At 39.7% G+C, this 15,727-nt stretch overlaps 1 protein-coding gene across 15 annotated transcripts in view; it reads right to left on the reverse strand.

The window, feature by feature from the left end:
- Positions 1-548: 548 nt before the first annotated feature.
- The window catches only part of LOC117431992 (xylosyl- and glucuronyltransferase LARGE2s), a 107,593-nt gene continuing 92,414 nt past the window's right edge, over positions 549-15,727 (reverse strand). For all 15 annotated transcript variants that reach the window (XM_059002465.1, XM_059002461.1, XM_034053358.3 and 12 more), the window contains 14 exons: positions 11,900-12,082; positions 9,378-9,655; positions 8,544-8,626; positions 7,919-8,042; positions 6,257-6,428; positions 5,767-5,871; positions 5,484-5,596; positions 5,045-5,170; positions 4,440-4,595; positions 3,763-3,926; positions 3,202-3,480; positions 2,365-2,511; positions 2,068-2,263; positions 549-1,409 (listed from right to left, as the gene is read on the reverse strand). In XM_059002465.1, coding sequence (XP_058858448.1) covers positions 1,212-1,409; positions 2,068-2,263; positions 2,365-2,511; positions 3,202-3,480; positions 3,763-3,926; positions 4,440-4,595; positions 5,045-5,170; positions 5,484-5,596; positions 5,767-5,871; positions 6,257-6,428; positions 7,919-8,042; positions 8,544-8,626; positions 9,378-9,655; positions 11,900-11,999 — 2,241 coding nt within the window. In that variant the 5' untranslated portion in view covers positions 12,000-12,082 and the 3' untranslated portion in view covers positions 549-1,211. The remainder of the gene's footprint in view (positions 1,410-2,067; positions 2,264-2,364; positions 2,512-3,201; positions 3,481-3,762; positions 3,927-4,439; positions 4,596-5,044; positions 5,171-5,483; positions 5,597-5,766; positions 5,872-6,256; positions 6,429-7,918; positions 8,043-8,543; positions 8,627-9,377; positions 9,656-11,899; positions 12,083-15,727) is intronic.

Genomic DNA, 15,727 nt, shown 5'->3' on the forward strand with positions numbered 1-15,727 from the left:
CACAAGTATGATTAAAAACTGGACTGGACTGTTTGGATTTATTAGTACGAAAAAGGGGCACTACTAATCAAGTGGAGATTAAATAATAAATAAGAAATGGTCAAAATCAACAACTATAACCTATTAACCTACTGCTGCAAGGTCAATGTCTATATTGAACTGACCCCAAAATGAGTGAAATTTGACTACAAATAGAAGGCAAGACATACCTGCCAATGATTGTTTGGCACATACCAAACCATTTTGGCCTCTTCTTTGTGAACACCTACAGTAAACTACAGAAATAAAGATGGGTGCTGATCTTCCTTTGAAAACAACAAAATGTAAATATAAAATAAAAAGTTATGAAATTATGAAAGTAGCAATATACTGTAATCAAAACATATACACATTATTTTTATGAAATTGTGTACATCTAATAACAAAATATTTTAAATAATTTAAATAGCAAAATAATAATAATAATAATAATAATAATAATAATAATAATAATAATAATAATAATACTAATAATAATAATAATAATAATAATAATAGTTTATCCAGTGTTTTTTCATCTTTTTTTTTTTTTAATGCAAGTCACAGTTACCTGTTGATTAAAAGTTTCTTCCTCCAGAGCAGATCAAAATAGCATCCAGAGGTGTTGCACATCTTCATCGATCTCTTTCTAACTTTCATGTTTGGTGCCAGTAAAACTATTAAAAAAATCACCCATTTCGACAGAATCATCTGCCCTCGTTAAACAAAAAGGTACTGATTGTCAAAAAGAATGTTCTTTCATTTTTAAAGCAATTCTTTTTTTTTTTTAATCCCACAGTTATTGAAATAACTTTGCTTTGACGAGCAAATGGTCCCCAAATTAAATCCCATTGCCCCCATTTTTATATCTTTCTTTAACCTTTGTATGCGCTGTATAAATTTGTGAAATTGCCAGGACCAATTTACAATAATAATAAAAATAGAAAAAAAGCCTGGGAATAGCCATTATAGTTCTGTTTTACAAATATTGAACTTCATTCTTTCTCCCAATGTTAATCTTTCTATGCATCCAGAGTAGTATCCACTTGAAACCTTGGCCATCACAACTCAAGGGATTATAAAGCAGTGCTCTTGGATGTGGTTGTGAATTTGCACTAGCTGTGATATACCCCAGCTATTCAGCAGGTAAAAATCCCAGGATGGTAGTGGGTTAGCAGAGGGTTGGGGCAGATCTACATGTTCCTTTCAGCAGTGAGGTATTTCAGGGCTGCAGATCCGTACTTGCGGGATAGATCCTGGTGAAACTCATCCTTCAGAGTTTGCAGACAGTTCCTGTAGCCGGAGCTGGATCTGAATTTGGAGATATCGAAGCTCGGGGCATGAGGCATGTGGATCACGAAGGCATTGGGCAACACCACCAGATCATACTCCTTTAAGAAAAATCAGGGAGAAAAAAAAAAGACATAATTAGCTGTGTACAAACGTGCGTAATCAAGAGCCACAATATTCCCTGTTACAATCGCTTTGTTTCAAATAATGTTTCAGCTAATTTACTGTTTCATAAAAAAAGACATATGCACATTTCCCTGAATCACCAAACCACTTTTCAGAAATGAGGGATGGGTCTGAATCACTGGTTCTTAGGTTTTTGTTACCTACTATGTAAACTGATACCCAAAACTTCTCCTGCTGCATAACACAATACCTGGCAAATTCTAGCTGTTCTTGTTTAGATTAGAAACTTAGATAGTGTTCATTTTAAAATGTCCTGACTGCAATCAACTATAACACACTGACTGCTGCCTGGCAAAGTGTAAAAATGCTTAAAAGAAAGGAGGACGAGGAACAGAATTTCGCCTTGGAAAATAAACAATGTAAAGTCACAGTGAGCAAAATTTTGCCCAACAATGAATAATACTGACATTTTTATATGAAAGATCCTGTAGAACACTATTCGACTTGAACTACAGTACCAGTATTTTATTTATTTATTTTTTTTTTTTTTTCATTATATATATATATATATATATATATATATATATATATATACACACACACACATACATACATACATACATACATACTCACCTGTGCATCGAGTTCCATGATGTGGGATACTTTGTTCCAGCCAAAACCAACAAACCTCTGATCATACTCTGGACAGTCACGCCTCACTACAACGTAAGGCTCAAAGTCTGACTCCCACTCCACTTTATAGGGGGTGGTTGCTGTTCTCCACTTGGCATAGTCAGTTGGGGCATGGCCCTTGGTCCATACATGGTACCTGAAAGCAAAATAAGAGGATATAAAGAATTACTGGGCTTTAAATGCAAAATATCAAGTTTCAAACCCAGAGGCTGAGGCGTGTAATGAGCATCCACCAACCTGAAAGTATAGAGGGTTCCCATGTCCAGCATGGAGAGAAGCTCTGCTTTCGATTTGGGGAAAGAGAGGCGATATCGCAGGGTTTCAAATGCTGGGACGATCAGGGCTTTCTTTGTGTGGGCCATGTCCAGCTGGATTATGGATTTTCTGTGGCGAAGGGAAAAATAATAAAATAATTTGAGGCAATATAAAGACAAAAAATAAGTTAATTTGTATTTTTTATATAGGATTTATAATACCTAGCAGATAACATTGATATATAAATATATTAAAACACAATCCATAGAAACTAGAATGTTTGATTTTGCAATGACATTTCACAGACCGAGAAAGAGATTTATTGGATAGAAAATACAGGAATCTTCCAAAAATACCATTACAGCTTTATAAATATTTTTTAAATATCTACTTTATTTGTTTCAGATAGCACAGTATGAATGCAGGTTCAGTGGTATGAGAGCTGCACCAGTGAAATCACCAGGCAAGGGCGGGTGCAGAACGGTTTAAAGACTTTATAAAAGCATACAAAGGCTGGTAAATTCAAGGACAGTACTGATACAAAAGCCAGGCAACCATTTAGTTTGCTGACAGTGCTGTGGAAACAATTCCTTTATAACCTTGATTGCTGAAGAATTCAGAGTTGAGAAAGCTTTATAGTCACACACCACCAATATAATTCTGGACCTATAGTTAATACGATTTAAAAAAAACTAAAACAAAAAAACTTCTCTCTAAGGTACAATGAGCGTTAGAAAATGTCACAACCTCACCTCAGCAGTCTCAAATCTACAGCTACGGCTAGATAATGAAAAGCTGTTAAAATGTACACCGGCTCACCTGAGGTAATCATAGAGGTCGTACATTGGCAGGAAGTCCACGTCTGCCAGAAAGACGTAGGGAGTGTTGGCGTTTCTCAGTGCGATGTTCCTCAGCAGGTTGACAGGGTAGAACTGGCCCTCCTTGTAGACGACATGGTAGCCGACGTTCTTGCGGCTCTTCAGCACTTCCGAGGCCTGGGCGTAGCGCAGGAACTGCTGAGCCTCGGCATCTGACATGTACAGGGCCAAGCTGATGGGCCCTTCCCAGTGCTTGCAGATGGCTTCCAACATCTGTAACCTGGAAAACAAAGTTGGTGGTGGTGGTGGGTGGGGTAATGCAGCTAGTTAGGAAAAAAGAGCAGGAGTTATTATCTGTTTTTAGCACCTTTTGACATGGTGGCATTTTTTTAATAAATCTGCAGCCATTTACTTTAATTAGGAATAGCCAAAGTCCTTCGAAAAGGTCAACACTCTGTGCCATGAAGTGCCATTAAAGGCATTTAACCTCAACATGAATATTTATTTTTGGCAACTAGTAATATGCATATTAAGTTGCTCAATACTGGAGTTTCCCCCCTACCTGTCCATGGAGAGCTGTGCCACCAGCGTGACGTCGGCCCCGCCCTGCGTCTCTGTGTACTCGTACTGCAGGAAGTAGAGGTGAACCCGGTGCATGGTGATCTTCTCCCGGCGGAAATCGTAACACTGGTCATCCTCGTCCAGCTCCTCCAGGGCTCCCTGTAACTGTAGCACAGGAAGCAGGTGAGTGAGGGGACCGGAGCTGCAAATCTGCTCATTCTGCAAAATCAAATTGCATGTGAGGTGACCTGGAGGAACATCTGTTGGCATCGCTAGTCAGATCACGCACAGAGCAGCACGGACGTGCCACCTGGCAACATGGTTCTTGTAAGACAGAACATAGCGTGATTTGTCTGACAGAGAGCACAGTCCTATTCATGTATTATTTCATTATTAATGGGCAATTGGGAATAATGATGCCCAGAAAGGTAAAGCAGAGCACACAAGGGGGCAGTCCAGGGTCACAACGGAAAAGCTTAATCCCTGAGCTTCCTATGGGTTTAGCAGTTGCTCATGTTAAAATGTCTAAACTGATTTAGCTAATGAATTCATTCTGAACAGGCACTGGCTGATTCAGACAAGGCTGGAATCTCTGGAGTCACAGAGGGATAAAACTGTGAGCATACAATGTGCTTTTTATTTTTTGACTGGCTACAGCACAGATGCGTTTTGACTCACCTTAATGCTCTCCGTGCTGGGCTGGCTGGGGCAGCCAAAGAGTTCTCTCCGGAGCAGATTCCCGTCGTACTCCAGGAAGGTCAGATACAGGTTCCTGAAGAACTCCACATGCTTGTTCTTCACGCGCAGCTTCTTAGGAGAGTTCCAGTGGATCACCTGAAAGGACGGATAACATCTTACACAGCAATAACAACAATAGCAGGTCATCTTTACAATAGACCAGGCATGGGAACAAGGCTCCTATTGCATAGCAGTTTCCCCCATTCCAGGTTTTACTACAAGCTAGATTAGCTGGAGTGTATAGGTAACAAGCTCAGGTGTGTCTTGTATGCAATAGCTACGATTAAGGGGGTTTAAAGTTTTGGAGGGATACTGGTTAAAACAAAAATATGGGCCATTAAAATCACCCAAGGGCCAAGATTAAATCCTTTAACAAACTTTAAAATAAATCATTATAATAATAAAAATTAAAAATCTACACCCCTATCATTTCATAACACTAGGGCATAGCGAACAATAATTATCGTATATCAATACCATTCAGCCACAGCGATGCTTTGTGATGCAATGTGGTTTGCTGGAGCACTGGGTGAAGAGAGCCTTACCTTGAGGTCTGACACCTCTGTGTAGCACTGCTCCGAGCGTGTGTGGTCAGACAGCTGCACATTCCAGAAACAGGGCAGCTGGTGAACCAGGACAGGGTTCTGCTTGATAACAGCATTGAAAATATCCTGCAAGCAACACGTACACTACGTTACTAACAGCAGAAATACTCAGCCACACAAGCTGTTTGAAATAGCAAGTTTAACTATATATATATATATATATATAATGTATCTACTGTACAGAGTATATATACTGGTATTACTATTTTATAAAAACATTTGTTCTCATGGTCTCCCAACAATTTTTGCCCAGATGTAATAATCATCATTTTGAACTGTATCCCTTGGGGGTGTTGATGATAGCATATAAGTGTATATGAATCAGAGAGTGAAAGCCCTGTGAATTAGCGCCCTCTGGTGTTTTCAGGGTGTCACTGACCTGGTCAGCCAGCGAGGTGGAGAGCATGCTCATCAGCTCCCGCTCCGCAGTCAGTCTCCACATCTGCTCCCAGCCAATCCGGCGCAGCCTCTCCAGCAACAGCAGGATCACACCTGAACCAATGAGGAGAAAGAGGAGGAGCAGGCCTATTAGCACCTACAGCTTGTCTCCATCTTCAACACTTATTAAAATGTTAAAACACATGTATCTGCGTTATACATTTCACATAGTAGCAATATTTTTGGACTTTTGGGGAATGCATGGTGCTGTGAGGAATGCTTACCTGTATTAAACCCTCTCCCTAGGGCCGGCCAGGGCTTGTGATTCTTCCAGAGGTTTCCCAGGTACCAGTCACTTTGGTTTTCTACCAGACCAATGGCCTGTTTGTCTAACGCAATGAAGAAACAAGCAGTTAGGAAAAGAGAAGCTCACCAAGTGAACTGTCAGCTACAACTACGGCCAAAAGTTTTGCATAGTAGAATTAACACATTTTGCTTTATAAAAGTCAAATAAAACCTGCTGAATAATGTTATGTTAACATACTGAATGGTAAATTAATATATATATATATATTCTGGCCAAACTTCTGGCCATAGCTGTATATACGTGTGTGCAATTTTCTATTCAAATTTAACTTAAATTGCAAATGACAGCAACTTTGTGCAGGTTCCCTTTGGATTGCTTTGTACTGTGACCATAACTATGAGCACATTTGTGAAGGAGAAATAAAAAAAAGGGTGAAAGAAAAAAAAAAGCTTTTTTTTTTTATATACCTGTGAATTTTCTGAAGATGGTCCACAGCTCTGCAATGTCAGTGGCAAAGGTGATGTCTGTATCCAGGACGATGACCTTTGTGAGGTCAGAGGGTAGCGCTTTGGTCAAGGTCAGTTTCATCAGTCCATATATCCCTGAGTAATGCTTATTGGGAATCCAAGCAACTTCAGACTAGAAGAGAATAAAGCATATTCAAATGTACTGGGAAAACAACCTGTGCTCTTTATCCCTTAGCCTAGTGTGTAAGATAAGATCATATTTAGTCCCTGGTTTCAGTGATAAGTTCTACTTTCTGTGATAACTTCTACTTTAAACCAATGAAAAAGTCCACATTAATCTTAAGTTATATGCTTGACTTTCCTTTAAGCCATGCACTTGTTCACTCTTTATTAACTTACCGTTTCTTTAATTATAAACTTCAGAGTACTTAAGAAGCTCCACTGTACTTTTTATGAGTGGTTATCTGATGCCATCCTAACCCATGAAGGGTCTTTCTACATATAGCAGATGGGACATGTGCAAGTTTACAGAAAAGTGCTGCTCAATCTGGAATGGACCACCCTCTCATTACAACAACAAGCACTTTCCAGGTTATCAGCAAAAACTGCTTAGGAATTCAATGCTACTGAAAAGCAGAGGTTGCAGAGAAGGGGGTCAACTCATGCTTGAAGGCGACTTTCTTTAATATTTAAAATTAATCTATTTTTTAAAACCGCACACACATAATGAATTCCATTAGGTTATGTCTAGGATGACATTGTCTGCTGACATCAAGGGGTGTCAAATCACGGTCCTGGAGGGCCATTACTTCAGGGTCTGGATGGAGGTTTAATTGGTTCAATTAAATAATTTAAAACAGGGTTGGAACAAAAGATCAGGAGTGGAAGGTACGACTTTGGCCACCTCCAGACTACCCCTTCCTAACTGATATAAAAATACACAGAACGCAGCACTAGCCAACGCATTTATCTACTTGACTAACTCCTCTACCATGAGAACTAAAATTCCCCAAGAACCAAATTATTTCAGACAAGTCAGACATGTTTAACTCAAAAATCTTTCATACACACGGCTCTTTTGGAGCGTGTTGCTGTAGTTAATGTAAACAGTTTACACAGGGTATGGAGAGAAATGAGGAGAGCCTTGAGCTGGAACAGCAGATGGAATGACAGTTCTGCAGTTGCAAGGATTACATAGTTTGCTTCATCATGCAACTATTTCTCTTTTTTTTATCCAAGCGAGCCCCTGCTCTAATGCACTTAATACTAACAGCAGCCCAACGCAACAATCTTTGTGTCTCAAAACTGTTGCCCTTCACTTTTACTGCACAATGGCCTGACAGCTACATTTTACACAAGCTCTGGGATACTCAATGCATTTTTAATGTAATAAATCTAAGATAACCTTTATTCTTTATTATTAAGGTAGCTATTGTCATTCCAGTTCACATTGCCCTCAGTTATCAACCTAAGACTTGGTTAATACTTCATGCCTGTAAGACAGCTGTTAAACTGTGCTACTAGTGTAGATAAAGTCATTTCAAACTTTGTTTTTGATGAGTACTCATATTGGGAAAGGTGATGTGGGGAACAAGAGGAGGCATGTCCTATTCCACGCAGGGGCAAGCGAGAGGCTCACGTAGATTCAAGACCAATCGTTACCTTGAGTTCATCGGCATCGTAGAAGCTGACTTGCACAGAAGGTACCATCCAGGACTGAAAGAGAGAGCTTAGGATCTCATGAGCTACTGCATCTGTGATGAAATGGAAATGCAGGGGATTCTTCCTGCTCAAAAAACAAAATGATTCATGGTCAGTGTGCGCGGTTACAGAAAAATACATTAGACAGTTCAGTTTTGTTTAATTCAAAACAAAACGGTATTGTATGCTTTTTTTATTAGTTTTATTTAAATACTTTTAAACTGCTTAAGGAAATCTTCCAAAGCAGAAAATAAAGGTAAAAATTAGAAACAATGATTTAGAAAACATGGAGGCAACCTTCATCATTCACAGCTCTAAAAAAAAGTCTGCCTTGCTGACATTCACAGAGAATGTGATGCCTGTCTCTCGGTGACTGCAGCCTATTTCTGAAATGAAATGTCAAGCTGACCTGCAAATGAGTCACTTTTCCTTGAGTAATCTCCATCTCCCAGTTACCAAATAAAGAATACTGGGAACAACAAGGGCATGTCAGCCAAGGTGACTTTGTTTAGTGGCTGCTGTGCATATCGATTGTATGTCTAAGCAGGCAGAACCACACGCGCTGAGAGCCAGGACTAACTCTTACCTGTGGAACAGGATGGACTTCACAAGGGTGACCACGTCACGGCTGGCATTGTGGCCAGCACACACGCACGCAACATGGAGGAGCTGAAAACACAGCGACAACAAGAGCCAGGAGTTACAATCCTGGGTGGGTGAGTAGTGGATTAGATTGGCAAAAAAAACACTCAAACTCATATCCAGCCCTGGCAACCGTTGGAACAATCAATTGAATCTGTTAGAGGAGAAATGCATTCTGGTCAAGTGTCTAACTGTACATAACTGTCAAGCGTATTTGTTATGTACTTCTCTAGTATATCCACTAGATGGAGTAAGATCCTAAAAGAGCTGTATGAGCACAGATTATGTAGTTTATCCTTGCACTATATGGAGTAGTTATCATGAGTACAGTTACTTTAACACACAAGCCAAGTATAAATTCCTACGCAAAAGAAACACTAGGTTGTATATACTTTCTGCCTGTATTGGATTACATTACAGTAGTATTAAAAAGTACTGTTTTTTATAATGGGGGGGTCCAAGTGATTATTGCACAAAACTGTCAGTCCTTCGTTGCAACACAGAGATATTTACTTGGAAATGAATTATTAAAAGGTTGAGTCGGTTTGTATCTTATTGATTTTGAAGTAGTAGTCCATTAGAATTCAAGGAAATCTGCTCCGCAGAATGTATCATAAATCCATACAAAAATCTGATGCTGTAGATGCAGATAGCTTTTAAAAAAAATTGCCTTTTTTTATGTAACGACAGGCAATCACACTACCTTTTGTTGTGGCTTGGCACTGGACAGACAGCTGTCCACGCAAGTTGAAAGGTCAGTTCATCTCACACTGCTTACCTCACACTTTTCCACCATGGGCTGTTTTACGCAGTCCGTGTGGTTGCCCCGTTCCTCTGCAGTGTTTTCCCCGTCATCTGCGCCCGTGTCTGCAGACGCTGCCCACTGCTGGTTGCCATAGTTCCCGTCCTGATTGCTGCCCTGGGATTGGCTGATCTGAAGGCGCAGCTGGCGATTCTCCTCCTCCACTTCCCGGACGCGTGCATCGAGGATGTTGTGTTCCAGGTAGCGCTCTGACTGCTCACCCAAACACGGGGACAGCAACAGGGACCGGCTGTCTGCAAGACCACCACAAACACAACGTCACTGCAAGGCAGAGAGCTTCTCACTTTGATATTGTTTCATCCGATTCAAGCTCTGTAAAACAACTCTGACATTCCAAAACCTCTTTTTATCATGGTCTTTATTGGGTGTCCATGACTAAGATGCACACTGCAACCCTATGGCTTGGGAGTCAAGCCCTTTACGGCTATTCTAAAATTAGGTGAGCCAGAAAGAAAAAGACGACTTACGAATTCGCTCAGTCATATTCCAGACAGCATCACCTTTCAATAAATAATTACAGTGGAGTTTGAAGCATATAAAAGATTTCAAACTTGGATTGTACCAGACTTGCACAAACAGGGTTCCATACATTGAGGCAAGCAAGCAAGCAAGCCTCACCTTACTTTTAAAACTCATGCTATTATTATGTCACAATCACAAACTGTAAGCAGTAAAACTTTATAAAAGATCCTTGGCTTGCATCAGGCTCTGCAAATATAGAATACTCATCTCATCACCTTGTGCTGTTTCGAATATACAGTGTTGTAATTCAGTTTATTGTTGATCTATTGTTGTAGATTTGCCTGTTTGGCAATAACACAGCATTTATTTTATAACACATAAGCCTGTACTTGCTACCTGATTTTTTTAAAATAATTAATTTTTTGTATTGTAGATGAGGGTCATGAAATTCTAATGTGTAATATTTTCCATTTTGAAGTACACCTCTTGTGATGAGTGCTGCATTGTGAGTCAGCTGTGGGGGACATGTGCCCTGTGCTATGGTGATGCACAAACCTCTTTCTAAAAGACAGACAGGTATTAAACCAAAGTAACCACCAACAGGAAGTCTGCTTCTGGATTGTAGTGGATACTACACATTCATTCCCACATGTAAAAGGTCAAACCTTTAATCACCCAATTAAAACGCTTGTGAATATCCTCCAGTAAATGAGATAAATGTCAAACCTGGAGGTAGGCAATATATTCTATTCAAGGACAAAATCAATTAATCTCTAAATACAGAACACAAAAAAAACAGTATCAGGATGTAATTTATGGTGTTGCAGAGAGTATTCTATCTAGGCGTATGTGCTTTTGCACATTAATTAACAAGCTGGATAGTGGTTTGTACACTCAGCCCACAAATAGCAAACATCAGACTGGCTATAAACTCGTGAACAAAAACTCTATAGGCAGCTGGGTGCCGCCAAAATGTAACATCATGTTTGCTCCTTTTGCTCCTTTTGTCCTTGATTGTTCTCTCAAAACTAAAGTGTTTCTGTTTTTTGACAACATAACAGTGCTTTTGTTTCGCTTCGTTTTTTTTCAGACACAAAAGCAGCTGTTACAACATGAAAACAACACAGCACCCGGAGTGCAACACGAACACAGCGCGGAAGAAGCGACATTCACTGCTCTTTCATTCCTCTACTGAAATCTACATTAAGTGAAGGAGCACATGAAAGAAAAAAACACGACAGGAAAGCAATGCATTTTTCAATTGATTATTAAATGCATTCTCCTTTTCAGATTGCTGGTTAGCAACGTCAGATATCAGGATAGCGGTTTCCTGTACGATTATCAGATCTGTGCATTACGGCCTGTCGAATGAGAAAGAGCAATCCCTGCTGGGTGAAGTCAAGCCTTTGCAATCCTCACACCCTCCGTTTCACAGGCCTTTTCCACAGAGACAAAAGATCAATGAACCAGATTCTAAACGTGACTCGCTGACCTGTGATTGTGCCTTCTCTGCAGCCTAGAGTTACAATTTACTTCTGCACAGCCTCAAGACCAAGAAAGCTTTAAAAACGACAAGTTGTCAAATATTCCTGTAACAAGCTATTTATCTCAGCTGATGGCAGCAAGGACACTGGGCCACTAGCATTGCAACTCTAACTGCTGAAGTGATTTAACACTCTGGTATGGGGTTTAAACAGGGTTTCCTGGTTCTAATGTCAGAGCTCTAACAAGCGACTAGACCGATCTGCCTCCAGCTGTTCTGGATTTAATAATAGATACACATACAAGTTCTCAAAGGTGTTGGTTATGTTTTTTAGTCTGTGTGTAGACTGACTGGAATGACTTCTTGCAGGAAAGCAGATCATCATAAGGTTTTACTTATAGAGTAAATAATAAAACATTGTCTATTGCTGACAGCAGTTTCCATATCTCTACTGTGTATGTATTGTAAGCTCTGTTGTGTGGATTTTTATTATCCATGGTTTTTAGCCTGCTAGTTTCTGAATCATACTCACTCTCTAAATTACCCACAAACAGGTAAAGCCAAGTGATAAGGATGACAAACGTCACCGTGGCAACCAAGAGCTTCAGCTTCCCACGGCAAGGGCAGGACATTGTGGGAAAGTGGGGTTCAAAAAGGACAGGAAGAGTTCAGGTGGGGTTCAATCCCACTCCAGCTAACTGCAGCATTCTATCATCTGGAAAGAAAAAAAAGAAAAAAAAGAATTAAATCAATCGAATGTTGCTTTACTCAGATTATTAATCTTTATTAAAAACATAATCCATAAAACAAAAAGATCAAAATCAGCAAATGCATAATCATTTCAAAATAATATATATTATAATCAGATACAATGGAATACAATATAAAACACATTTACTTTTATTCATCACTTTTCAAGGCAAGAACCTCAAGGTGTTCCTGCACCTATTGCATGCCACTGGATTACAATAAAATAAATGACATCCTCCCCTCAATCACCTTAGGTGCAAAATGGCTAAAGGCTCCTGCCATTAACTGGTGGAAACGGAAATCAACCAACCAGGAACTGAATCTGTCTCTGCAACGTGCGTTTTATAGAACCTCAGTATTTAGTTAATGCCTTGAGCTTCTGCAGCTGACATATTATTCAATCATAAGATAGATACTATATGGGTAATAAAAGAAACCTGCATTAGGAGGGATACACTACATAAATCTATTGATAAAAACACACAGTTTATCCAAAAAAGTTTCTTTCGGTATTGTACATCTTAAAAGGTTGAACCTTAAATCTGTACAGACCATCAAAATCAGGTCTAAATAACAAAGATGTCAATGGCTTGAGATGTAGGAATCTCAGGTTGCCACATTAAGGAAGTCTGCTGTGGCGCAGTATTCAGACGAGAACTGTCAGGAGTGGATAGGACTAACCTGCTTGTTAATTTAAACTCGCAAGAGGCTGAATTAAAGTCACGGACAGCAGCAGTGGGACCAAACCAAGAGGAAGGCATTGTACTTAAGAAATAAAATATTAGGAACAAAGTGCACATAAAAGGTAAGGCTTGGCATTAAGGGTATTAAAGGCTTCTCTGAATTGCCTGGGAACAAGCGTGACACGCCTTTGAATGAAAACAATGAGATGCCACCGGCTCCCATTGTGGCTGCTCCAATAACCTTCTGTCTCATTTCATTTCTCTCGCTTTCTCAAACAATTAAAGAAGTCGATTCCAGAAAGCTGGTGGTAAATTGCCGGAAAAAACGTGCCGTGACTGGGTTTACTCTTCGGCTCTCTCTGCTTTCTCAATTGCACCTAATAGGGGACCGCCAAGTCCTGCTCTCTCTTCGCTCCAGCAAGTCACATCTGGTTTATAGCGACGTGACGCGCTGAGAGCAGGCAATTAGAACGTGTCATTTACCATCACGTAGCAGTCTGCCTGCGTTCCCTGCTTTTTACTCATTTATTCACTAACAGAGAGACAGCTTGGTGCAATAACAAGGTCTCTGTGTCATAATTAATTGACATTGCTTTTATTTTTTGATAAACTAACAACCCCCGCCCCCCTGTCCTCCCTGCAAACTGTGCATAATGGTTCTTGGAGGTCTTAAGATAGATGCAGCCACAGTTTTCTATTAAGCAGTAACCCTGCCATGACAGATATAGAAGGACCTTCACAGCTCTTTTCCTCTAGTTGGGGATGCAAACTGTGTGCGCCAGTGTCATTGGCAATCCCACTCAGTAGAACAGTTAAACGATTTCACTTCAGGTTGAGAGACTGGAATTGAACCCAGGCGCCATCAATTAAAAGAGCTCAGTTTAAAGGGTGCCCACAGGATGTCATCTAGTGGATAGGGTGTGCGGAGAACCAGAGGATCTCAGTCCAGACACTACAGCAGCACCTGGCTGGTTAATACGTCGTGCTCTACAATAATGTTTTACAGTTAACAGAATTAGCGCAGTTTTCTATAACATTCTGTATAGCACTTTTAGCTATAGGGACACAGGTATGGGAATAAATCAAAGAGTTATATAACCAAAGAAAAGCAATACAAGGTTAGTTTCACATTATGTGGGCATTGTAAGATCAAACCCAAAGCAGTTAAGAATCACTGATCTATAACCGCAGAAGGAGATACACTGCATGTGGCTCAACCACAAGGATTAAAGATTAACCAACTGCTGAAAGTCCATTCAAGTATTAGTGCACCTAAGAATTCTAATCCAACCTCAAATGCTTTTGATCCCAGGTTCAAATCTGGCCTGGGGATTGCAGGGATGGAAATAAGACTCTCATTGCTTAGCAATTTGAGCCCTTCCTGGTTTTACTCTGAGTAGCAAGGTCTTTTTATCCTTCACGATCTGCAACTTTACAAAGAATAAATGACAACCTCAGCAAACACATACAATATGAGGTACATTTAGTTGTAATTCATCCCCACAACCACAATGTAATGCATGCATACTTTAACAAAGACAACGCAAATGCCTGGCATGTAATGTAGTTATTTCCTAGCCTTAAACCGAGATCTCATTTCGAACAAGGATCCATCAGAAAGGAATTCTTCAATATTATTATTATTATTATTATTACTGTTAGCTTCTTTATTATCCTAGCCCAAACTTTGAAATAACTGCACCTTGAGCCAGTATGCCTGGTGAATTGTCACTTCTATGTGGGAGACGATTCCTGAAGGAGTTATGGCTGCTCTCAGCATGGTTTTTAAGACATCACTTTTTACAGTATTATGCGGCTGACTTCCAACAGCTTTAGACACAGACAAAGACTGGAAGGGCATTGTAGCGGAATACCTTCTCGGGTCTGTGGTACTCCAAGACAGGCAGACACCTTAACTGTAAAGTATTATTGCTTTTTGCATTGAATTTTACTTAGCACATACAGTACAGTACTGCTTACTTGTGGCCAGATCCCATTATTATTATCATTATTTCACAGTTTTTCTTCCCCTCAAAAGATGCCAAATACAATTCCAGTTTCAGAGATTGCAGATGTAAATCGCAGTGCCCTATAGAATCTCTGTATAAACACATTGCTTCATTCTAAACTGGCCGGCACTACAATTCAGCACACATGCACAGTAGAAAGTGCTAAATAAACAATGCCTTTAGAAAAAACTGAACAAATTTGCCATTTTAGTTTTTCCATTATTACATCTAGTCTCCATCAGTTTTCTTTTTTTTCACCGTAGTTTGATTCCACAATTCTTATACCAAACCTGAAGGATATAGAAGTCTGGATCTAGATTTTAGAATATTAACCTTTATTTTCAGGAAGTTATTTGAAAATCTGCATGACCAGTATCAGTGGTGTAAAATTGATATTCTTTGTAACTTTGCGCCCATGTGAAAATCAATATCTCAGATTACACTAATTGGTTGACGTGACTCAAAATGATTTATCATATCTGGCCATGTCAGAGAGGTTGACTAGCTTCTTAAACATTACCTAAAATGTGCAACTGGAGCTGGGGGTGCCATGAGCAATTACTGAAGATCGTTTGGAATCTGCTTTGTAATGTAGTGTACCTCCACATTGCAGCACTAATTCTTTCCCTGTTGGACTCTCTTAAATGTTTTGCCCCGGCAACAGTTTTTATAGCAGGAATTCACCTCTGCCTGCATTTCTCAAAAGTGGAGTTAATTTGCTGAATATTAACTTCCCGACAATAACCTGATACGATCCCTATGTTCCCAGTTGTTTTTTTTTACTTCAGTTTGATTAATTACATTGAATTTTCCATCCCTGAAGAATTGGCTGCTCTGCATGCAACAGTAACATGTTTAGTTGTGCAGTAGTTTCTGAGATTTTTAATATCTGAAATCGCCACCAGGTCGACTCCAGTA

This window comes from Acipenser ruthenus, chromosome 27 (genome assembly GCF_902713425.1).
Source record: "Acipenser ruthenus chromosome 27, fAciRut3.2 maternal haplotype, whole genome shotgun sequence".
Taxonomy (NCBI): Eukaryota; Metazoa; Chordata; class Actinopteri; order Acipenseriformes; family Acipenseridae; genus Acipenser; species Acipenser ruthenus.